The 26,690-nt window shown below is 36.7% G+C and overlaps 1 protein-coding gene across 6 annotated transcripts in view; it reads right to left on the bottom strand.

The window, feature by feature from the left end:
• Window positions 1–26,690, bottom strand: part of DLG1 (discs large MAGUK scaffold protein 1) — a 165,362-nt gene that overhangs the window by 53,358 nt on the left and 85,314 nt on the right. For 3 of the 6 annotated variants that reach the window (XM_065674882.1, XM_065674877.1, XM_065674878.1), the window contains exons 5-10: window positions 12,340–12,438; window positions 7,936–7,989; window positions 5,464–5,514; window positions 4,349–4,473; window positions 2,982–3,151; window positions 2,188–2,324 (exon numbers count right to left, since the gene is read on the bottom strand). In XM_065674882.1, the coding sequence (XP_065530954.1) occupies window positions 2,188–2,324; window positions 2,982–3,151; window positions 4,349–4,473; window positions 5,464–5,514; window positions 7,936–7,989; window positions 12,340–12,438 (636 nt within the window). The remainder of the gene's footprint in view (window positions 1–2,187; window positions 2,325–2,981; window positions 3,152–4,348; window positions 4,474–5,463; window positions 5,515–7,935; window positions 7,990–12,339; window positions 12,439–26,690) is intronic. The other 3 variants (XM_065674879.1, XM_065674880.1, XM_065674881.1) reach the window with 1 other exon arrangement.

The following is a 26,690-nucleotide window of genomic DNA, read 5'->3' as shown; positions in this document are numbered from 1 at the left end:
TGACACAATATGTTATTGCAAGCATTAAACAGAAAAAGTTATTCTAGTACGAATAAATCCCATATATTCTTGTCATGACATAATTAAGTTCTAGACATTACAATGGGACAACATGTTCTTGCAAGAGGTCAAAACTAGGGTTCAAAACTGGAGAAGATCCCGAAGTGACTGGTTTCCCTGCCAAGTAACAAGAACTAGTTTAATTTTACAAGGGAAAATCTATCACTTCGGTTACAACAAACAAACAAACAAAAAATCCTTTAACAATTTCTGCATCATGTAAAGCTTTAATAATTGAGTTGCTGCCCTCTTTTCCATATTTTCAAGAGCAAAGCAACTTCTGCAGCTTGTTCCGGGCAACGTGAGAAACAAGGCTTGTCCGTCACTGAATCTGAAGGACCAAAGATACTTTCCTTGGATGACTTCACTTCATATACTGTGTAAAAACAAATGGGCATTGTCAGCTGTTATTTGTAGGAGGAAAATTCTACCGCTTAAATATATTCTATTTGGACTTCCTAAAAGTTTCCTAAAAAGTTTCTAAAATCCTCTTACTGGTTTATTTTTATTTTTGAACAGCTTTAAATTCCAACCACTCCTGATGACTGAAAAGACATTTTGCAGTGCATTGACAATGAAGTACAACTTAAACACACACAGAAAATTACAGTCTGCCAAATGTGGCAGCTTATCTCTACATTAGTGGGCAAAGCTTTGACTAGGTGAAATTAAACTAACCAGAAGATACTACAGATGAAATTTTACTCTCTTCTTTCCTAATTTAATGAATTCAGGGAATAATTACAGTTACAATAAATTACGACATCATGTTCACTATATCAAACTCCACATTGCATATGCTCCTTACATCCCCCAAACAGTATTTCATATTACTATAAAGCTACTTCTATTTTGTCAGGCAATTTTTTTTAATGGCTAAAGTTATACTGGGCAAAGTAATTTGTCACAAAATTCTGATATTTGCAACAATTCCTTATTCCTTAAAACAAGGAGTTAGATAAGTTACAATAAAAAGTTTTATTCCTTAAAACCTTCCATGTATTTTACAATACAAGCAAGTCAGTATGATTTTTTCTTGTACAGGTGACAAATTATAACACTGGAAAGCAGTCTGTCATTAAAAACAAGCTTTCCAGTGCCCTTGCATTGCAGGGAAGTCCTATAATAAAAAAAATTCCTATGATGTAGATTTTAAAATCTAGCATATTAACAGGCAGCTGGGTCTTGGCTTTGTGAATTTGCACAGCATATGAAAGTGTGCAGTTAATAGGAAACATAACATAGTGTATATATGTATACAGATATAAAAATATATAGTAAACAATCCGTTTTTTCCTCCCAATTCTCATACTAAGCTATTATCAAAAAAGTCTTTTTACAGATGGGAAACTGCAATAAACATTTAGAGTCAGTTTCTTACTTATCAAAGAGCAATAGAGCACATATTCTGCTGTCATCTACTCTGTGTAAAGATGTACTCAGAGCTCCTACAGATGTAGGTATTGCCTGGTAGATGTAGGAGGGTGGAGCAGTTACACCTTACAAGAGTTTAGTTTACAGTTCAGAAATTCATTCAGAGCCTGGCTCTGGCTCTTGTTTTCCTAGCTGGACAACTACATCTGCAGACAGAATTTAAGAAAGCTCAAAGTTATTTTTACTTAGTGTACAGAAAATTCAACTTCGAAGTATTTTAAACTTAAACCCCTTTACTCCACCCCCCAAAAAAATAATCTACCACACTGAAAGTATTACAAACACTGACATCCAACGTAAGCAGCAGTTCCACTGCAAGCTGGCCAGCCACCAGTACAAGGAGTTCCTTTCGATTCTTACTCTTTGAAAAGAGAAACAATCCCATTGTAAGCTGGTTTACAAGCCTGTCACTCAGATCCCAGAAAAATAAATGCAGGCATCAGAAATAGACATACAAATTTTGCATGAAACACTGGGCCGAGGAACAGATTTCCTGATGAGAGGGTGTTGAATGCTGCAGATTTTATACTTATCACTGATTTTCTGGCAATATCAATTTTTCTACCGATTTCTATGAAATAACGCTCTACCAGCAGGCTGCTTAACCACAAAATGAATCATGCCCTTACTGTGCTTAGAAGTGAATGACCATTAAAATAAATTTAAAAAAAAAAGCACGCAGCTCTTTCTTACAGCTAAAAGTTTGTCTCCAATCTGAAGCTTGCCATCTTTATGTGCTGCCCCGCCTTCAATGATTTTGGTTACATAGATGCTGTTGTCTCCAGGTATATGCTGATTTCCCACACCACCGGCAATACTGAAACCAAGACCTGCTTGAAGATAAAAGTCATTACTCAAGAAACCTTTTAGCATTCATTAGATTCCCATTATTGTGTTCCTAATAGATCTATTTGTATCACACCTACACATAAAAAAATATTAGGCTCTAGCTGAAGTAATACTGGATGCCTTTCGAAGTGTACTCCATAATTTTCCAGAAAGTTCTGGAAAACATGTAACATTTACAAAAGTTCTGAAAATCAAAAGCTAACTAATTTATTTCATACTTTGTGAAAGATGCTCACAGCAGAGCTAAATCATCACCACTGACATTTAAAGAACCACTGCCCAACATTTACACATACAGAAACAAAGCAATACTTCATATATTTTTGATCTCTTCAAGACCCTTTCCAGATACTTCAGCTAAGTATTTTATTCCTATTTCTAGCGTATTTTCAAATTAATAAATGTTATCAGAATAACATTTTTATCACTTGAAAGAAAAATATGCATTCAACAAAAATTTTCAAGACACATGGATGAAAATCCAGAAGCATCTGAGACGCCATCATTTTATCTTTCATTATTCTGCATTTCCTATAATTTTATATGCAAGGTACTATTTTATTTTGGAAAATAAATGCAGAAACGTATCATCAGCTTTATCCTTCTTGTGAAACACAAGCTTTGTATTTCCTACGTACCTTTAGGCCCTTTTACAAGTTTGATTTCCACTATTTTTTCTGTGACTGGTTTTCTTCTTTTGACATACAATCGTACAATTGATCCCGCTTCTTTCAATGCTTCAACTGCTTTACTGTGTGTCACATCACGAACATCCACTTCATTTACTCGTAGAATACAATCGTTAACCCTAGAGACAGAAACATTCATGTTCAGCTGTTGTGTTACAGCAGAGCAGACAAATTAGGAGCCTAATATTTTACCTACAGAATACTAACATTATTTTAGACAGTATTTTGAGCTGAGGTTTGTACAAACTACCTTTTGTTTAGGGCTATAAGAAAGAATTAAAAAAATTCATAATCTAGAAGACACACCGTGAGAACACACTAATTTTAAGCCATGAAAGGAACAAGTTAACTTCCATTCCTGCTTTTCACAATCTGTTTAAGGGCTGACCTTCCACTCTATTTAACATGTTGCTATAATAACACTGAGCTCTCATTACACCAACAACAATGCCTGACCCACCTGTCACCACATTCTGCCAGATGTACCTCTGACAATGGGCAACAGCTAAAATGAAGCCTTGGAATAAGCCTACTAGGACTAAAATCCCTAATGCATCATTTGCACCAAAAATGACAGGGCAAGTTTGTGACAACACAAGGGAAAAAAGCTGGTCCTACAATCAGATGTGGATTTTTTCCACACAGCAATACAGGAATATATTTAAAGACTGTTCTGGGTTAGAAAAAATAATTAACACAATTTGTTATTAACTTCTAACAGTAGTCTTCAAGGGAAGTTGCAAGTATCACTTGCTACCATCTAGTAATATGCCAACATTCCCTCACTAGGAGTTAAGTAGTAATATCAGTCCACAAATAAGAAAATGGGGTATACTGGAGAAGGAGTACACAATTTAAATAAAAAAATATTGCTTCTGAAGATGTGCGGTGTCTTTGAAAAATGAAGACACAGCATGCCAAGCATAAAACAGGGTTGTTATTAAGCTCAACTATCTTGCAGATCAGAAAATCTGCACATGGAAAACCAAGAGCTACCTATGCAATCTAAGCTTTTCCTTTGCACACTGAGTTAAGGACTATAACATATACAGCATAATCAACTGATACCACCAAATAGACAAGGTGGTAATTATGCTTAATTTCACTTAAATGTAGATTTTATTGGAGGGTGGGGGGAAGGGTGGAAACTGGTCCACTCAAGCATTTTTTACTGCTTACAAACCACTTCTGTCAGAAAAACTTACTGAATGTAATATAGCATGATAAAACTACCAGAAGTAACAGAAAACGTTTTATCTACTGTTTGAAAATATAATAATAAACATTTAGAAACCCAACACAGAAAATCAACATACCGTAATCTTCCATCCTGTGCAGCTGCACCCCCGGCTATAATTTTTGTAATAAAAATACTTGAATCATCCCCAATATGTGGGTTGTCTGTACCACCTGCAATGCTAAAGCCAAGTCCTGAATTTCCCTGAAGGCAGAGGTGGAGGAAAAAAATTAATTACACATTTCTTTTTTGGGGAAAAACATACTCTAGCATATCTATTTGATTCAACATAGAACCACATCTGTATAATTTTCAGTAATAAAAAATGTTAAAGGACACTTCAAGCAATATACTACATATAACCATTTGTAAGATATAATTATGCTTCTTTTCACAGAAGTAACGAGAACTTAAATCATTATGCAACCCTAAGAGATACAGTCCCAACTCACCAGCTTTCTCCTTGAAGTGAACTAGATAAAAACCTTCCCTGTCTAGTGAGCTAGATCTTTGAGATTATTCATACAAATATTTGCTTCTCATTATTAAAAAGAATTATTTTTCCCTGAGAAGCCCCAAGTGATTTGTGTCACATATGTAATATACCCTCACAGATACAGACATTCAGACAGACATTTCTCTTTGAAGGTTGCCCTCCCTTACTGCAAAACCTCGTCACCTTCTCAGTAACCACCAGAACTGCACAGGTATCAAACATAACCATTTCTTCCTTGTTGTTAACAGTGCAGCTCAGTAAAAGGGAACTGAGATGGATCTCAAAATTGTAAATATAACAAAGCATATGTCACTTGTAATCTCAACTGGAAGCCTGAATCTCAATATAAAACTTAGTGGTATAAGTAAACACCTATCATAAATGGCAATATAGGAAATTGAATCATAATTTGTATTATTATCTAGGCTTGTAGAGATCACCAACATTAAAGGCAGCATGTCCCAGGAAGATCCTTCCCCCATTTTACTCTTAATGGTCAAGGATATTAATAAAAACTTCTATTTCTGCTGCAACAATTGGGTGTATTTTTATTGTATTTAAATAATCTACCTAAAGGAAAAAAAGGCAGGGGGAGGTGGGAGAGGAGGAATCAAACAGTAAAGATTGGTTTGTTTTGTATTGCCATTTAGCAGTATCAAGTATTAAAGTATTACACAGAAAGACAGTTATCACGTTACCCTTTCAAGAGTAATTTCTTCATACTCATAATCTGCATCCGTGCCATTGACCTATAAAGAAAGAAAATTGAGACTTACGAAGATTTTTACACTTTACACAACAGCTTGCTTGGCTGGCAGTTCACTCCCACCAAATCTCAGCTGATTTGGTGACCACTGAGCTCAGAGGGGACATGGGATTTTCACACTGCTCTGTACATGAATTTCTGTGAGTTTAAAAGTCAAGATTTTGGAGAGCAGGCTGCTCTACGCAGCTAATCTAGAGCATGAGCCCTCTTCTTCTGATTGCCAGGAAAAACAACCAAAACAATCAAAATGCTCTTGAGATCCTCAGATGTTCCTCAGGCCATAAGGCAAGTTGAAATTGAGAAAAAAATAAGACATCATGGGCTACAGAAGAAACTGCATAGAAAAGAGCAGTATTTTCAAACTTGCTTCTCATGGAGCAGAGGAAAATCAAAGACAGATGCTTTATGCCACGTCTCACCAGAAATGGGCAAGACCCTCATAAAGCAATGTTTAGCAACTGTTTATATTATTTTATTAGTATTTATCATGTTATATATACACTAAAGATCAACCAATTAAAACAGGACCAAAAAGAGAAGTTTAGAAGATTATTTCATAAAGCTGGATGAAAAGCCCCAATACTAGAAGTAAGCCTTGTCATCCCTCAGCTAGAAAGGACATTCTTTGGCATCTACAGAACTGGAATAGAATCAAGTAACAGAGGTAATAAATATCTAAATTAAACAAAAACAATGAAATATCAAATTCTTAACAATATTTAATATAAAAACATTATAAACATTTTTATGATTACTAGGCAATTATAAAAAATATATAACATTTTTTAATTACTAAGATATCTTGGAACTCAAGTTCATTCCGCCACAGTTACCTAGAGCAACACATATACCATGCAGGTAAAGGAAATTCCCTATTTCAAGCCTTTTAGGATGAAATATTTAACAAATTAAGAAACAGCATTTATACTACTACTTTACAAAGCATCTTGTGTATTCTTAAGATACCTGGTAGTCTTCTGTACTTTTTAATATACTATTCAAGACTTTAAGGACACAAAACATACATACAAGAAAGCATTTTAAAAGATCTGTACAGTTTTCTAGCAGAGAATAAAAAAAGGGGACTTGAATACAACCCAAAGAAAGTTAAAATCGTATCTATTTCATTCCTTGTATCTTTATATAACATATTTAAAAGCTCCAAAAACTGGACATGAACCTTCACAGGTTACATACTGTCAAGCTTATTTAATTTATCCCTCACTACAGTTTTTCCTCAATATAGAATTATTCTCCCCTTAACACAAATACCAGCTACATCCGTTCCAGACGTAACAGATTATTATCATCTTCTTTGTGCAGTACCTCAAAAATTATCACATCCTTAGTGGTTTGTTTAATGGAAAAGATACTGCGGTTTCAACACATGATATTTGTTCATTAAAAAGGGAAGCAGTCTTGACCTTATGAATATATGAAAGTATATCTATTACTACACTAACACAAAAGGAGCCACTGTGATCAGGAAGTTTGTATGTTAGCTTAGTCCTTGAGCTATTTACCTATAAGGATGACAACACGTATTAACTGAACCAGTCATCCAGCATTACAGTACCTGGGAAATGGTTCATGATGTCTGATCAGTATGTGGGGCTTTTGGTTTGGGTTTGGATTTTTTGTTTGGTTTTGTGCATTTTTTTTATAAATAACGAGGACAGATATTCATTTCCCTTGTCATTACTGTTAGGCAAAACAAAGCCAATGTTTTTGCGGTGTTGTTTATTTCTAGGTACAAAACTCCAACCCAAATTTGAAATATCATCTGGATAAACAGGAGCAAACAAGAATCTCCACCATTTTTATCTTCCAGTTTAGCTCAGTTCTATAGTCACCTTTTTTTTTTTTAAATTTACTTTTGAATTTATTTTATCTAAAAAACATCAGCAGAGACAGGAGCAAGGATACTTCAAATGATAAAAATCACTGCCAATTCCACCATTTGCAATGCTCTCACATATACTAAGCCAGGCTTTATTTGCAGGGACTTCCCCTTCAAACACAACCAAGTCACTGTTATGAACATTTAAAACACTAAAATCTTAAGCATAGCCACTGCATGAACAAGTGTTTTTATGAGAAACGCAACAGAAATGGCACATTAAATATTAAAGCATCTGCCTGCACAGTTGAAGAAACAGGCTGTTCTCTGAACATAAACTCTGGAACCTCAAACAACTGTGGGGTTTTTTTGCTTGCTTTTGCTTTTTTTTTTTTTTAATGTATGAATCAGGTATGTAAGGACTTCAAATGAGCATCAGGACAGCTGGCGAAATCAAGCGCCACAGAGGTAAAGTCAGTTTTATTAAACAGTAACAACAGACCTACACAACAACACACATAAAGCATGATCTAAAGTTATAACTGAAAGGAAGTGTAGACTTACATATGTCGGTGTCTCCAAAGAATCTGTATTCACCAGCACGGGAGGGGGGTTTGCCTTTAACAAAATAAAAGAAAAATAATATACAGCGTAAGAGAAAGCAACACTAATGATAACTATAAATATTTAATTTGCTGTGTTTCTCAAAGTTCTATTAAAAGGTAGCGTCAGCTTAAGAACCTCCAGAATTCACCTACTGAAACACTTGTTTCTACCCTGAAATGCTTTTTTTTTCTTCACAAAGCAACGCTCTTCAAAACTCCGAGCTCGTATTTTATACACAAGTTCTGTCATTTATTATCTTGTCTTTTAAAAACAAAACAAAAACTGAGTCATGCTATGTTTTGATATGTCAGTTACTGTAGTACTTGTGGTATGACATTCAGAAGTTGCTTTATCAACCACTGTTCTTCTTTTCTTCATACCACGAACACCTTTCCCCCACCCCCACCCCCCTTTCCTCTTCAACCTGCAAACTGGAAACTTACAGAAAACCAGCCTTTGGGAAAAAGGATCTACAAAACTCACTTGTGAAAGCAAATCCACAGCAAAACTTCATCTACCACAGCAGCACGTGGTTCATCAGAAAATTGTAATGGATTCACAAGCAGTAAATAGTCAGATATTACTGCTGCACATATGAAGTAGTATAATATTCTTGCTAGGGAGGAACTGGTAGAGTAAGCTAACACTTTTACTCTATGATGTTTACGAAATTTTTCTTCTGCAAAAACTGTGGTTTCAGGTGGGGGGGGGTGGGGGGGGGGAAGAATCTCCATGCAGACTTACGGGATTTATATGTGAAATGCATCCAACTAAACCGATTTCCTATTCTTACATCAAGAATCTGCCTTTGAAAGAGGCAGCATCTAGCCTTCTCTAAGAACCAACCAACCAAATGTGCAGATATATGAAAGTTAATGTCCTTACTGCTTCCATGAAGCGAAGATTTTTATACATATATACAGATCCATAATTTTAAAATTAAGACATTATTTATTTGTTTAATAACTTACGTGTGTGTGTGTGTGTGGAAATAAATTTTGGGACAGCTTAACAGGCTGCAACAGAAGCTAGCATTAAACTCACAGACCTACACTATTCAACTGCATTTTAATTTCAATACCATGACAACATACTTCTGAAGAACTCATCGTTCCTAAAGCTTAAAGTCTGTAAAGATGCTATCAAAAACCTGTCTCACCCAGCAATTCTCTTAGTAGAAGCACGTACAGAAATCAACTACTAGTTACTAGTATTCCAACGAAAATCTGTCAAACCAATGCTACCCCTCACATTTTCTGCCATTAAGTTACATTCTAAATTTCTTATTCAAGTGCAAATTCTATTAAAATAAGCTTAAATTAAAAGATCCTGTATTAAAAATACCCTCTACTCTGCTCTTGTGAGACCTCACCTGGAGTATTGTGTGCAGTTCTGTGTCCTCAACGTAAAAAGGACATGGAACTGCTGGAACAAGTCCAGAGGAGGGCCACCAGGATGATCAGGGGCCTGGAGCACCTCCCGTATGAAGACAGGCTGAGGAAGTTGGGGCTGTTCAGCCTGGAGAAGAGAAGGCTGCGTGGGGACCTAATAGCAGCCTTCCAGTACCTGAAGGGGGCCTATAGGGATGCTGGGGAGGGACTCTTCATCAGGGACTGTAGTGATAGGACAAGGGGTAATGGGTTAAAACTTAAACAGGGGAAGTTTAGATTGGCCATAAGGAAGAAGGTCTTTATTGTTAGGGTGGTGAGGCACTGGAATGGGTTGCCCAGGGAGGTTGTGAGTGCTCCATCCCTGGCAGTGTTCAAGGCCAGGCTGGATGAAGCCTTGGGTGGGATGGTTTAGTGTGAGGTGTCCCTGCCCATGGCAGGGGGGTTGGAACTAGATGATCTTGAGGTCCTTTCCAACCCTAACTATTCTACGATTCTATAATTATTCATCACTATCCCTGTAAGAGCTTTACAATTAACACAATTTTAAGAAAACCTAAACAATGCATTGTATTAATGAGAACCTGACGAAATATGAGGCATTAGGTTTCTCATCTCCACTGAATCTACAAGAGACCAGTGCACATATATTTATTTTATATTTGTGCAGCAATTCTGAAAAGATTTTTAATTTAGAAATAGAAAACAAAGATTTATTTTGAAAGTTCAGTCACATTCTTTACATTTCAATTTTTGATTTTTACGTAATTTAATATTATTAATTTAATGCACTATCCAAGGATATTTAACAAAACCAGTGCCAGTGTCAGCTGCCTTCCCATGAATCTGTTCTCGAGGCTGACAAGTGTTTTAATGTCTTAAAGAAAGAAGAGGAAGTCTAAATAAATACAAATTGCTACTACTAGGTGAAGATTCTACATGAAGAGTGCATGTTTGAGGCACAAACTAGTCAACTGATGCAAAACACCTTCCGTAACTTAAGAGACTGTTCTTAACTCTCCTCCTGCATTTATCCGAATCCTCCATCAAGAAGCAGTAAATTACCATCATTTCCAAGCAGGAAGGAGAACAGCTTTGTGTCAGGCATTCCAAAGGTATGCCTAGACACTGGAAAGACACAAGACAACATACAAATCAAAACATCAAAGGTTTCTGGAAGAATGACCTAGTATTTCAGTCTGTTTTGCAACAGCTCTCCAAATTACCTAACACTTTCAAGCTTCTGTGCCAGGACTTGTTCAAATATTTAAAAGCCATTTGACAAGTTTGTTTACAAGCAGACTAAGGGTTTGCCTAAGGGGTAAAAGTGATTAACAAAACACAGAGACATATCTATTCCTCAAAAATGCATCTGCCAAATCCAAAGTTGATTATAATTTTCTGTGGTATTTTCTAATTGCTTAGAATCAGCAACGATGCAGAATTATACAGCTAATTCCTACAGACATTTCTATGCACTCAAAGACAAAGGCACAGATCACACAATTCTTACTTTTCTGCCTGTAACTCAGCATAATCAATGGACAGTACTACTGTCACAGCAATGGCAGCCAAAGACAGTATAAATACATACAGAACTAACTATTTTACTTTAGATTAACTTTAGCCTAGTGGCAATTGCCTCTAGTACAAGCCACTGGAGACTCAGTTATCTTTATCCATCAAGGCTGACAGCAGAAGTCCACTGGTTGCACTGGTCAATGTGCCTCAAATCCTGATGTGGGCAGAATCCCTCTGTAAGAAAGAAGTATTTCTGAAACTAATCAAATCTCTAGTCTGTCTGTTGGGAAAAGCATGGGTGACAAATTTGTGTAGACACACATCCATCAGAACTTGCAATATAAAACAGCCAACTGTAAAACTTTTGATAATTATTGGATTATGCAAAATTTAACAATGTAGAAGAGATTATTAAAAAAAAAATAAATCAGCACCTACTGAAAGTTTAGCCATGTGGCTTGAAAGCAGACCTTCAGAAAAAAAATACTGACATAATTACTACAAAAATATTCCAAGAATGTTCTGCACAGCTTCATTCCTTTTTAAAGTCAGTAAGTATTCTGCTACCACATAATTCCAAAAAGTGGTCCATCTTTTCATCATTTGAGACACCTGCACTGAAAGTGACAGAAAAATTACCACCCCCCCCCCAAAAAAAAATCAAAGCAGAAGGTGATTCTATAGATGTCACAGCTACCTATCCTAAATTATTCCATAGCTTGCCATGCTGTCGTCACATATTCCAAGTTATATGCAGGATATTAATGTTAACTAATGTTTACTGCTTTCATTTCTCTTGACAGGGTTTGAGGGTTTTTTGTTTCTCCTTCCCCCACCCCCCATTTGCTTGGGGTTTGTGCATGTTGACATTATGTGACCTAAAGGATGAAGGTCCAGAAGGGAAGCACATTTTATAAGTCACATATATTGGGAATTGAACCCTCAAGGGGCACAACAGTGCCCCCAAGGACACCAATACTAACAAATGCCTGGAGAACACTAGAAACTTCATGCAAGTGCAATCAGTGAAAGACATGCATTAAGTATTTGTATACGAGACAGAGAATTTTCTTTTCATAAATAAATAAATCAAGCAATAACATTTCAGCAAGGATGAAATGGCTCTAAAAGTATTATGTGAACACACAATGTCCTATTACTTCTTTCCATTCTTTTGGTTGCTTTTTTTTTCTTTAGTTATTTCACAGCTTATTAATATACTCCCATAGGAAAATCTAGGTATTTTAAATTGACTGAAAACTGCTACAAAAACAAACAAAAATTAGGATGAAACTACTGTATTACTAATTTGGCTATTTCATAGTTCATCTCAAAGCTGTGTGTGTGAGAGTATCAAAAGGTGAATTTAAACACAACAATGAAATAAACTGCATAAATAAAATTCGAACAAATTTACACACACATGAAAATAAAACAAAAAGGCAATAAAAACCTGTGGTATGGTGGATGGGATGACAGTGGTCTCAGCGGGGACTGGTGGGACAGGGATCACAGGGACAATGGGAGAAGAGGAAGGAACAGCTTCTGTGGGCTAAAAATCACCAACAAAACGTCAAAAATAACAAAAAACAGAAAACATTTTCAACAAAATTCAAACTTAACAGCTTAAAAAAAATTCTGAAATAGCATATGGATTTAGACTATACCTACAACTGAAGACAAACAGCCACCTCTCACCACGCGGTATATGGCAGTGCATTCTCAGTAACATGCTAATGTCAAAGAACTCAAAGTAGTAAGACATATCCAGATTGCTCATTTATACCAAGCTACTCATCTGGCAGTACAGAGTGATGACACTTTGGGGTCCAACAGAACACCTGTTCATGTCAACAGACAGACTCAGGCTTTTTGTGGACCGGTTTCACAACAGAAGCCCCTCACCAATGTACAACAGTGTGCAAAAGCAAGGAAACAGTGGCTAAAGCTCATAGCATTGAACAAAGTTAATATTTCTTTTCGATAAAGGGGTATAATCAGAAGTACATTAAGGTTTCTGAAGTGGACAAAAAACCCAAAGGAATTTTTTTAGTCAAATGTACAGAAGCTCCTAAAATAGATTCAATCTATGTTTCAAAGATCTTCATACAGGTTTACAACATACCTTCAGACCGAAAGAATTTTAGTCTAGGAATTATCATTAAACTAATAACCACAAAACCTACCAACACTTCACCTGCAATGGAACAAGATTACCAATAGCATTTTTAGCAAAACATTGACTTGAATAATTTTGAGATGTTAACATACTGGTTGTAAACAAGCTGCCAGCAACATGAACTACTGGCAACTATTACTGAAATTACAATCTGAACAGTACAAAGTCCTTACAACTTAGTTGTTACAAGACATTCTTGTGATCTCTAAATACAAACAAAGCATAATGACATAGAAAATACTAAATCCTGAAAATGAACCAGAATACCAGAACATAATGGTATTAAGCATATTTTTAAGAGTCAGATCTTTTAAAACACAAAGCATCATACAACAATAGCATACACTACATTAAAGAGTAAAAGCAAATATTAAAGAAACCTGAAACAGCCAAAGAGCAGCAACACTTAATAAATGTATGTATGGTATTTCTACAAAGGGTTTTTTCAACTCCATCTACCCAAAATGAACAGCTGGTGAAAAAAGTTGCACTTATTGGAAGATGCAAGAACAAGATTTGGTATCTTCAAAGTTTACTACCAATGTAACTTAGGCATCATTATATCTATAGACAACAGCACAATCTTTCAAGTGTTACAAAAAAGAAGGGTGAGGGAACATTTAAGTTGGCCTAGAAAAGTGATACTACACATTTTGCAAAGGATGCAAGAAATACTCAGGGCAACAAACCTCCAGTTACTGGAAGAATGATGCAACCTTTAGAGGACAGATCGAATTAAACAGCTTGAGCAATCATTCAGCTCTACACATGCGAAAAATAAGCCACTGCTTCAAGTCTGCCCTGTTCCAAAGTAAGCAGCTTCCCATGTATGTACATAGTAAAAATCCTGTTAACCACAATTTCAGATATACACGTGTTACATATCAAAACATTACACAGCATTAGTGCTGAAAAGCTAAACACTAGCAGGACAGAAAAAATCCAGCTTTATAGTTACAACTCCTGCAATACGAGAACATTAAAAACAAACTGGAATTATTCTTAGATACTGACCATACACCTCCCTGCCCTTCTGCTTAGCAAAAGAACTGACCAAGTCACAGCTGATTTCCTTATGGGCCAATCTGCACCCCAATGGCAGCTTTATTTCCCTGCTTTCTCTCTTTTCTCAGTTCTTTACTCCCACATCTCTCTGGGCCTGTCATTCCCAAATGCTTCAAGAATCCTTAAAACCAGTTCCAATTTCTATCATTATTTCAAAACTGACATTGCTCAAAGTCCTTTAATTCTTTCTGGTTCCAGTCTCCCAAGCTGTTAGTACTGTTGTCATATTTTTCCTTTGTGCTGTTGGTTTAGCTTAAAATGCTGCTCCCTGCTTCTCCAAGCATCCTGGCTATGTTCCTCTTGAGTCTCCTTCACTACCATGTGGTTGGCAACCACTTTCATAGGATGTTCAACTCCAAATAAAGGTAAGACTGTCTTCACTTGGACATTTCATGGAATGCAGTGAACTGATCCTGGCAATATGGCTACCACAAGCGATGACAATGCAAGAAACTGAAGTATTTTTAATTGTCAGCAAAAGAAGACCTGGGACTTCCTTGTAAAAGAACACCACTAATCTTATCTTAGTATAGCACATAACCAGTCTGAAAATGATTATATCATACAGGTATCTGAGAGTAGCTGAATAAGCTCCAATAGCCCAGAGTATCACTTTCAATGCTTTTCTTCCCAAGAATTTTCAAGAAACATTTGTAATTTTCAGGAATTCTCCAAAATACACTAAGGAATTCTGAAAAAAACAAAAGTTTATCCTCAAAATAACTTTAAACAAATATGTCTGACTGAAACATTTAATGCTCCTGGTTTAAATGGACACAAATTATAAAGAAGGTAGCAGGCCAGTTAAAAAACACGTTTTAAATGTATGTGCACTATAGCAAACAAGATACACTACTATATACAGGAATGCATGACTTGAACAATAACTCATGTTAACAGGGCCGGTCAGCCCAAATGAAAGTGCCAACACCTACAACAAAGTGATATGTTTAAAAAAGCTAAGATAATAATGCCTTTAAGTCATCAATTTAAACACATGCTGCCAAATCTGAGTCCATACGTCGTGAAATGGAAGAACACACCCATTTTCTCATGTTTAACCAACACAGAGTAACTCCTTCTGTGAGGAAATACCAACTAACCTGAAATTAAAACAGAGCACCATACATATCCTGAAGCAGATCACCTAAACCAGCAAACTCCATAATGCAGCTTCTTGTAATGTCGTAAAAGATACATTTTGGAGAACAAAAATCAAGCGAGCCAGATTTTCCTCACCTTCAAGAAATTACTGCAAAAAGCCCATACCGTACCACAAAGCAACCATCTTAAATGGGAGAACACTGCGCAGAAATATTTCTTTGCCAGACAAATTTCAATTATTGCTACTTTGATTTCTAGCAATACAATATGAAAGACAATCAAGTAATACAAAGTCTCTAGAATAGCAGGGATAAAACTACAGACAGAAAAAAAGTGTGACATACTTTCTACACTCAGCATTAAAAACACGCATCTATAAATACCTGTGCAATACATACCTTTTCTAAAGAACAATTAGAACATGAGCCGTCAGACACCCAACCACTAGCAGCTTTTACTTTTGCTGTGCTTTTTGTAGGACTCTTTTTTACACTGTCGCGTAGGTTTGTAAATTTTCCTCTGTGTTTGGAAGGCCCTGGCAGTGTGGATGAGCTAAAAGATGGACAAACACTCAGTGCCCGCTGCTGATGCTGGTAAGGCTGCTTTGGCTGCATATGAAGATTCTGACGTATTTCCATTCTCGGGCTCCTTGTTAAATCAGTGAGCTTGACTGTTCCCATTTCACCATCATGAGCAGTCATGAAACTAACACCACAAACAGTCCTTTTGCCAAAAAAAAAAAAAAAAAAAAAAAAAAAAAAGGAAGTAAAATAAACCAAAACCCAGAACGGTAAAAATATGATTGTCTTCTGGATTATGGTCACAGAAAGAAAGACTAAATGCTGTTTTAGCTAGTACTGTGTGTTATGTACTCTCCTACTCTATTTAAAGAGCACCATTGAACCACCACACAACAGTCAATTTGCTGGGCATAAATAATCAATGCAATGCAGAAATTATTGAACAGACGGCAAAAGTCATCTGACTTTATTAAAAAGCTATGAAAGGTTCTAGTTATTTTCTTTCTCCCATAAACTCCTACTGTCCCTAACATCTGTTGTACTCTACCACCTCAAAACTTGTCCAAGGTTTACATCTATTTTCATATTCCTCTACTTTTCTGAACACTTTAGAGGAGCTGCAAACTAAGGAATTTAAAGAAGCTTGTGATGAAAAGTGTATGAATTTTGAATGGGCTGATATGTTGTACAAGATTTTAACATTAAACTTCCAAAGAGAACAAATTTGTTCAGACCATTAAATTATTAACAAAAAGTAATTCTTGTTATTGTTCAAGAGTTGCATTTTCATGAAACAGAGCAGCACCATGAGACCACAATTTTAAGGTGCACATTGTTTAGCAATTTAAAGAAATACAAGTTCTTTATTTTACTCATTTAGGTTTTAATGCCAAGGATGCATGATTTCTACATTACATTTTTACCCCAATTTTCAAAACAAAAAAGCTCCAAAACAACTCCTACCCACACCCCCAAATAAATCACACAATGAGGAGCTAGCTTGATTTAATCATGTTGTTGAATATTATATTTACCAGACTTTTTATTTCATCATTCTGAAAAGAGGTAAGGATCAAGAGTTAATTTCCCAGAGTCTATGTGAAAACTGACAGCTAAACAGTGACACCTATATTCCTAGCCTTACAGAAGGAAGAATGAGGCTCAAGGCAGTGGTCATGAAGTCTTCTCAAAAGCAGACACACCACCACTTTATGCACTGGTGGGGCAGCCACAGCAAACACCATCTGCCTCTTGCACCACTGGCCTGAGCTAGGAATATGCTGTGAACCTGAGTATCTAGTGCTGGATATGATAAGAATGAAGGGCCCTAGCCCATCAGAAACAAAGCTTGATTTGGTCAGCTGTACTGTATTTAGATAAAATGGGAGATATTTCATCAGTTCATAGCATTAAAACATGGTTATTCTTCCTCTCCCCCTACACTTTCCTACAGCACATCTGAATATTTAAATAATGAGTTAGCATAATTTTTACAGAATAAAAAACTAAAAATACAGACCTAAGTTCAAAGATTTCCAGTTATTTTTAGCACAGATATTAAGAGATAAATAGGAACTGACAGATGCTGCCCTAATCAACAAGAGCTGCCATGTCTCATCATCCACCCAGAATGGATGTTATCAAGTACTGCATAACATATCATTAATGCAATATTCATAAATGCAGAGACAGAAAGGTTTCTGGCCAACGACAGGAAGCTGGAAACATGTTGGTCATACAAACATTTGCAGACTGTACATGCACATGGTAGATACATCTTGTGCTTTTGAACTATTAGGGAGCTGGAGGACTGTGTCCCACTAATACACATGGGCACATCCACCCAGGTTGTTCTATTCTAGGTAACAGTAATCTCTAGATTTTGTAATTGAAAAGCAAAGGCAGAAAGGAAGCATGTTGTGAAGCTGCATAAACAGTTCAAAAATAGCACATCACAACTAACTCTTTTTCCTTTGAGAAATTTCCACAGAGGCATTAATACTGAGCAACTCTGAGGCACAATCTCGAGGCTGCAGGGATTAGATGGATGAACGCTGTGTCTTATATCAAAGCCTTTATACCAGTATCTTCTTTGGCAACAGTGTGCCAAATGGCTGCTTTTGTAGGCCACAAACTTCAGTTTTGGTTTTTTTTGATGTTACCAAGATCGCTTGCGGTTTAGCACGCTGCATGCATACCACCCATTTTACTTGCATATCAGTGACTTGCTATTTTCTACCCAGCATGACATTGTCTAATTATTAAAATGTAGAAAGGAAGAAGAAAGGGGGTTTGTGTATAAGGCTATTCTCTTGCGTACATAATAAATCCCAAAATAACTGATGTTCCACATACAAAAGGAACATCTTATTCCTGGAGGCATCAACTTTGTTGAAAACACATAGACCAAGTAACCTCTTGATTAAAAAGAAAATCAGCTTTGAACATGCTAAGTAAGACAGTGAGGGCAAGGAAGGAGACGCTGGATACCATAATTCGTGGAAACCTTGTTGTCTAGCTTCCTATATTCTCCTCCAAACAGGAACAGTAAAGACACAATACAGAAGAAAAGACAAAGGAATTCACAGTTCTCCAGAGTGATCTCAGACATACTGGCTTCAGTGGCAAAAGAATGAAGATAATGTAGCAGATAGCTGACAACAGCACAACGTTTTTTTCCTGGAAGCCCTCATGCCTTTGGTCCCCGAGATGATATCAGTAAGATATCAATAATTAAAACAAAGCAAAAACTTGAAAGCAATTGCAGTTCCAAGAGCAACAGTCCAAGCACTAAAACACAGCCAAAGAACACAGGGTACAGGCAGAATACCTAACTCATCCACGGCTGCATGGTGTGCCAGGACAACCTCCAGTGAAAAAGCTTACACCACACCGAAATTCAGTGTTATGCAAGCACGGAAAGCAAATACAGTGTTTTGGTCCAAAAAAACATGGGGAGAAGAGGAAAGGAATACATAATCAATGCATAGTAAGGCTTATCTAGAATGATCACTGTGAAAAGGAAAACAGAAAACAGCAAAAAAAGAAAGCCACAAGTTAAAAAGAGAGTAGAGAAAGCAAAAGATACTCAAAGACGTTAGTTAGATATTTGAGAGTCATGGTGATCATTCTGCTCAATTACATTCACACATGAGGTAAGGCAGAGCCTGCCCTGCAGTCGCACTGGTAGGAATAAAAATAATAAAGTCTCTGGCAAGGCAGTGGGCCGCATGCATAATTCAAAGCGAGAAAAAGCAGTTACGTAACTAAAACTGCACAGGTTTGGCAGCTCATATTCTGACTGCAGAAAGCCTGAATCGGCGAGTGTTCTCTGCAGACTGTATTCATTACCAGCATGAACTGCTCTACTCCAATATCAAGCGCTAAGTGATTTTTCATAACCAGAGGGGGTTCAGGATTAGGCTGTGCTTTCATATTACATACTAACTCGGAACAATTTGTTGCTAACACAAAGCTGAATCATCAGTATTTCAGTCTTTCAAATTACCACATCAAATGTACAGTGCCTCTTTGCAGCAACCTGTTAATAGGGCCAGTAACCTTTTACAAGTAGTTTTAGGTCAAGTATCATTTCTTTCCATATTGTGTAAGACACCCACTCAATAGCTGGGTGACAATAATATCCATATGACAAAATTTCCTTTTCCATGGAAAAGGAAAATATTACCAATATTTGACCAGCAACGTTAACTGCAAAGGTGTTTTTTCAAAACGTCAATGACCAACAATCACTAATTCAAAAAGCAATTCTAATAGCTGGGAGAATCCTCCAAAAATAACTTTGTACTTCATCCCTTCCCTTGCCTTCAAGCAGATACCACAAAAATCAGCAACATCTGTTAATATGACTTGACTGATGGAAACAAGCCTATATTCGTTACTTCTTGAAAGCAGGAAACAGAATAGCCTCCAAAGTGAACAAAACTTTAAAAGTGGTAGGAAGAAACAATTTTGATTCAATACCCAATGACAAAGCTAAATATAACAGGTGTATTTCCTTTCTAAAGATATATAATTTAAGGTTTGTCAGTGTAGTTTTATATCTTTCCTCTCAACTACATCCTAGAATGCCACAGGATATTTCACTAGTGAAGCCTGCTATTTTAAGAACTCTGCATCTATCTTCCTCAAAATCACAAAAGTCAATACTTATCTAAACATACCTTCAGGGATTTACAGGCTGTTTGGTGGGGTCCAGCAGTGGTAAGAACAAAGTACAACTGCCACCCATCCTCATTTAGAAACCATGTTAGCTGTACGCTGCCCAGAGCATCTCAATCCAACCACACAGCTAGTATGAACACTGATGCATCATCTCTGCCATATTCCTCCCTAAGTCGGTGCTACCTTGTGATCTGGGCAGGTCTTTAGTATCGCATGTCAGTGACTTGTACTGTTTAAGCAATAAATTTAAGACATTCATATTTTTCCTCAGTGTATTTCTCCAGGACTTTAAAATAAAAGTGTTTCGTCAAGGGTATTTGGAAACAAAACATACCACAAGATTTCCCCTACTGCCAAAACAAAATTTCACAGGAATAGAATAAAATAAAATAAAAAATTAACAAGTTTCGCAAGAGCTAAAAAAGTGTAGAACTATCTAAGCATAACCAACCATTTAAGTATTGACTTGAAATTCCAAACCACGCTCATATCAGAACAGCACATAACACAATCAGACATGCTAATATGCTGCATGAATCTGAATTTTGAAAACTGCAAAAAAATCAGTACTTTTTGAAAAAGTACTAATACCCAGGCATTAGTACTGCCATTGCTGATAAACTAGTCTAGAGGGTAAAGCACATCTAATACAGAGAACTGGAAGCAGAACCCCCAAAAAAGAGAATACCATTAGTGTAAGTATGACTCAAGATTTTCCCTCTCTACAGGCTTGTTATTTCTTCCATGTGATAAAGGTTCTCTTATCAACAGACCATTACTTTGCCTTAAAAATGCACTTCCTGGCAAATTAACTCACCTGTCCACCTTGCTCATAATGTTAGTACAGTAACTCTACAGTTTTGATATGGATGCCATATCTATTTCATACATAGTGGCTAAAATTAGGTGAAATGCATGCACGTTTTCAGCCCTAACATCTCATGTACAAATGGTGTCACAAATTTCTATCAGGAGTACTTCACATAGGTGAAGGTGTCGTTGAGACTCTCCTACCCAAGTCAGCATACTCCATACTGGTTTTCAACAGTACATTAATTTAACATAAACAAAACCTTAAGAGAGACTGGCCAGGGTAAATCAGAAGCTTCATTTAGATAGCCTCAACCCATGGGGTGGTTACAATTAAGCCTGCTTATCATTCTGCACTGACAAGAAGGGTACAAAGTTTTTTGGCTTCAGATTTGGGTTTCTGACCCTCCTACCCCTTCAAGGGCTCTCCCTGTTCCTTGCTGTGATGGAGCAAAGACTGATTATTATGGTCTCCCAAGGATGAAGGAATAATAATACCTCATTTTCCACCTTTATGCTACAGGTTTCTCCTGGGAGAGTTTGGACAGAAAGCACAGAAATGAAAAAGCTGAGCCTGAAGCCTGTCAGGGTATGCTTACACGAAGATGCGTAGGTTAGCACATAATCATTTTACTAAGAGATTTTGAGGCCAAGCAAGCCATCTTTGAGCTGCAACATCAGCCCAGGTAAGTACTGTAAAGTTTTTCTGGATCCCAGAAATGAAAATGTTTACCTACCCAGCCCTTGTAGATTCAAAGGACCAGTCTTAATGCCTGTGACTTGACTTTAGACATCACTTTTTTCAGAGTACACTATGGCTCTTGAAAAATCTTATCTGTGTGAGCACTGTATTCTAAAGACACACAGCTAGCATGCTAAATAGGTCTGAACTGTAGGGGTTATCTGGTTAGTTGGTTTGGTTTTGTTGTGTTTAGTTTGTTGGGTTTTTTTAACTCAGTCAACAAATTGATTCTCTAACCTAGTTTCCTTCTCAAACCCCACAGCATTTTACATTGAACTCAAATGAACTTAAATCTCTGAACTTAAAACTTAAATAAATAGCTCTGAAGGGGAAAAACAGTGACAGCAGAGTATCTGTAAAATCACAGATGGTGACAATGACCTGAACTTACAGACAATCTAGCAATTTATTTACTGTCAATTCTCTATTGCAATCTTCATCTACAAAAATTGCTGAACAGCAGCAACTAACCTCTCCCCTCTCTATCAGGATCTAAAAATGGACCCTTACAGGCAAGACAGTCAAAGTTTCATATAAAGGAGACCACCACTATCCACTTCTTACGTCTGCTGTTCAGAAAGAATTACTTAGCTCAAACTAGTTTGTCCTGCAAAATCCCTCAGGGACTGCTGAAATACCTCAATCTCAGTTATATTCCAAACCCAAAATATACAAACTGTACACAAAGTTGATACTGGTTTTAATAAAGGTAATTTCTGACTTCTGTTTTTCCAATACAAAACATCTAGCACAGAAACCTATGCAGCAGCTTAGTCATCTGTATTCACCAAGCAACTCAGCAATCCAAGCTCAAAACAGAATTAGGAGGCTCCTCATTTAGGTTAGTAAGTGCTACTGTGAATTAATTTAATGGATTGAATTTGCAACTTAAAGCAAAGCCTGGAAAACTCCATTTAAAGTAGCCTTAAGAACAGTAGCTGTCATTATAATGCTAGAGTCCACAAAGAAGCCCAAGCAGGGTTTCAGCATAAAGAAGAAACCAGGCACAGAGAAAATGTGCTCTAAGACTTTATTAGAGAAAAAATAATGGCAGCTATAGGGTGTCAATATCTTAGTTTTTGAAATTCACAGCAGAAAGGGTATGCTGTGGTAGGAAACAGATGTGATAGACTCTGTTCACCCCTGAGAACACTATTAAATCAAAACACAGCAATAAAAGTTGGGTACTGTTTACATGCTTTAACAGGTATGACACTTCTTATGAACTCTCGGAACACAATTTCCAATAATTCCTAAATTATTCAGGGAATAATTAAACCTTCCTAGACAGCACGCTTATTTTGTTCTTTATAATTCATTAAAATAGCAAAGATATCCTAAATCTATCTAGCTCTGATACAATGAAGTTATCTCTCTCAACAGTTGAAAGGGATCAGTTAACTCTCAAAACTAGCCCACTACTTTTCTACCAAAGTTTTTTGTTGGAGACTTAGTTTTAGCTGAAAAAATATGTATAAGACATTATTCATAAAATAAAGATTCATGTGAACCTCATCTAAAGCATGATCACTCTTTTCTTTAGGATAAGAAACATTCACGTTTACTTACTTAAAACACCTCACTGCCCTCAAAATACTTAAGGATACAGTCTTGTATCTGTCCAAAAATCTCTTTATTAAAATAAACAAATTTGCACTAAAACACTGAGCATGAGCAGTCATTTGCCTCATGTCAATAAATAGCAAACAGAAAACCATACAAGAAAAGCCAACTATAACAACCCATTAATTAAAATGCATTAGCTTTTCCAGGACATAAATGTCAGAGCATTTTGGAAAATTAATTACTTGATTTACACATAAAGTGGCTTTGTACTAAAGCCACTCCATAGTTTATTTACAAAAAGCTTTGTACACATAAGTGGCATTAGCATTTTATCTTTACATGTGATGATTTCTTCCCAAATATACACTATTACTTTCACTGCAGCTCTGATTGCTTTATATTGCTATCCAGATGCTTTGCCTTTTCATTGCTCAGAGCTAAGGCTAAAATCTTTACCATGCAATTACTAGTGAGGTATCTCATCAGATTATTTTATTCATCCTTACACCATGGAAACACTGGAAGCTCCTCAGACTTGCTTCCATGACAACATGCAGTTATAATACAATCTCAAAATAAGTCCCATTATACAACACATCCAGGCTTTAGAATGAGTCACAGAAGTCCTGCAACATTTCAGCAAAACAGGTAGCTTTTATGCAGTGTCAAGCCCTCACTGTTTTCAGCAAATTAAAATACTATAGAAGTTAACAGGTGTGCCTGGCATTACTTGAGCAAACTCACTCCCCAAGACTGATTATTTTTTTCTTTCAATGCTGACTGCTGAAGATTTCTGGATTCTAGCATTTTTCAGTATAACTGAGGAAAAGAAGGTCTTATGCAACCTTACAATGGAAAACAAGCATTTATGTATAATTTTAAGCTTACAATGTTGACTAAAACAACGTGGTTTTAAAAACAAAGTTTACAGATTAGCTGACTTTTGGTCTGTGATTATCCATACACATTTTATCTGGATCTCAAGTTAATTGCACCATAGAAACCCAAGTCAGATTTGATCAGTTTATGGTGAACGCTGGACAACCACAGCAGTGGTGCAACCATGCATCCATACCCAAGCTAGCACAGAAGCTGCTTAACCTCTTGAGCAGAACAAGAAGCCTGAGCCATTCTGGGTTCCATACAAAAACAGCCTCTCCGTCTCACGAACTGGAACCAGGCCAAGTCAGATAAAACTGGAACTAAAATGGAGCTAAGCGCTTTTGTATCCAAACTGAGTGGAGAAGTCATTTAAACAGTTCCCCCCTGTTTCCATGAGGACTCACCTGTTAAGGACAAAGACACAGGAGCGAGAGGATGAGGTTCAGCCCAGAGATCAGGTGGTTAAACTCATCTGGGAAGACAACACTACGCTGGCAACTACATGGCTCTGCAGAAGTTAGGTCTGATAAGCAAGATTTGCCATTCTGTGTCAGTGCTAGGGAAAACCTGGGATCACGTAAAGCCAACATTTTGTGTTGGCATCACACTGACCAAAATGTCTACCAGATGTTTTGTGTGGCGTATCTTTACCTCATTACTCTGTATAAAAGAAATATTAATTACACTGATATAAAAAAGCAGGTAACAATAACTCTTACAAGAAGTAGCTTAAGTTTCTCAGAATACTTTAAAATACATGAAGCAATGTGAGTTTTTATTGAGTTATGACTCTAATATCATTGTTTCTTGCATAATATTGACACAATACTAGTTTAGAAAATAATTTTTGTCAATTTCCTTTTAGTTCAGATGATTAAAACACCTAACCTATACTAAAATGTTTGAAGCCTTTAGGATACAAATATTTTAAATTCTTCTTTACAAAAAAATTCTGTGGAAAGGGTTAACACAAGGGTTCTGACTTCTGAATTTACAACTGAGGAAGCACAGAACAGGATTCAGACAACCCTCAAGATTACAAACTATTTAAAGAAAATATCGTAGTTTCATATTATATAATCCCTATTTAATTCCAAGAACACTACACAACACAATTCCACTAATGATTCAAGCCTTTCAACACTGAGAAGCTAACAAACATCAATAAATTTTTTGGTACACTTAACAGTTTAAAGGAAAAAAGACCCGAGGTCACAGTCTGCATTTACTTACCTCTCTACAACTATTATGCAAAAAAACACTTTCTTCATTCTATGTTCTATTCGTCCTTAGAACAAGAAGACACTGAGCTAAATGTACCTTTAGCCACACCTTTCTAACAGCGGTCAGGCCATGGGTGAAATTCTGGGTTTCAGACTTACTTTGATTTCCCAGGCTGGTGCCCAAGCTGCAACTTGCACAGACCACTCCAATGGCTCCCTGGCCTAATCCCTACCTGCCCTTAGGAAGACACAAACTAAAACCAAATAGGGCCAGCAGCAGAACAGAAAAAATTAATCTGACTCTCCAGCCAAGGGAGATGATTTCCTTAAAAACAACCTGAATTCTGTTTCCAACACTGTTTTGCATTAAGAATCTTTGAACAAAATGCCCAAAAAGAGGTCCTGTAACCCTGACTCTCCTCCCCTCATTAGGCTACACACAAGCAGAAGCTGTTCTTAAAACATGTAAAAGAAGAAAGTGGACTAATGGATATGTAAAACCAAATTATTAAGTGATAATGCTACAAACAGAAGGCTACCGAATTGTTTTAAATTTGAAGAACTAGAAATCAAAATGTATCTTTTTATGCTAGTTACTGAGGCTCAAACCCAAATTAACAGCTGTCAAATAAATCTTCCAAGTCCCGCATTTCATGAAATTAGGTGAAAGTAATAACGGATGGTATAAAAACTAACCCCAGACAAAAAGCAACCTGCCAGCACTCCAGCCATTTCTCAATTACATTAGAATACAAGAAGATTTTATAGTTTTATAAGATGCACAGGAATATATGTACTGTACTTGGAAGAAGACATAGTGAGACACAATGTTTCTAATTTAGACATGCCTAAGGACCACAGTAAAGAATTCACCTGCTACTTGTTGCCCTAATAACATTCTCTGAAACTATTAATCTAACCACTAGTCCTTCCCAGACACTATTTAAAGTTTAATTCCTGCCAATCTGATCATCTCATGACTGATGCATCACTCAGGATGAATCTATCAGATAGCATTTTCTCAGGATTTTTGGAGATTTCTAGGTCAAATGATCATGATAGCTGAGTGACACACAAAGGCCAGAAAGTGAGATCCATTTCCATGCATTTAACTCGCTTTACTGCCAAGCTTCAGAACATTATCTAAAGATTTACCCAGGTTTTTGCCTAGTTTTATTTATTCAGAAACATCAAACAATACAATGCACTACAGACACAGATAAATTATTCCGACAGTTCACATCCCTCTCCATTAAAAAATAATGCACGAGCAACCTGCCATAGTGGGTGAGAGCAAAGGCCCAACTGGTCAAGAATCTCATAAACAGCAAAAACTGACAGATGGGCAAGTAGGACTTAGACATATGCCCAGTAATTTCCCAGAAAGCTATCTCAGAGCCCGACAGTCAAGGTCTTCCTGAACCACCGTCTGTAACAGCTACCTGCCACCTGCGCCTTGCAATCCGTTTAACTCCATTTTGAAATCATTCTCTTTTTGAACCTTCTCCGCAGCAACTTGTGAAAGCG

This window comes from Lathamus discolor, chromosome 3, assembly GCF_037157495.1.
Source record: "Lathamus discolor isolate bLatDis1 chromosome 3, bLatDis1.hap1, whole genome shotgun sequence".
In the NCBI taxonomy this organism is placed as follows: Eukaryota; Metazoa; Chordata; class Aves; order Psittaciformes; family Psittacidae; genus Lathamus; species Lathamus discolor.
Note: the sequence above shows the minus strand (reverse complement) of the source record. Positions and strands in the feature narration are given on the sequence as shown.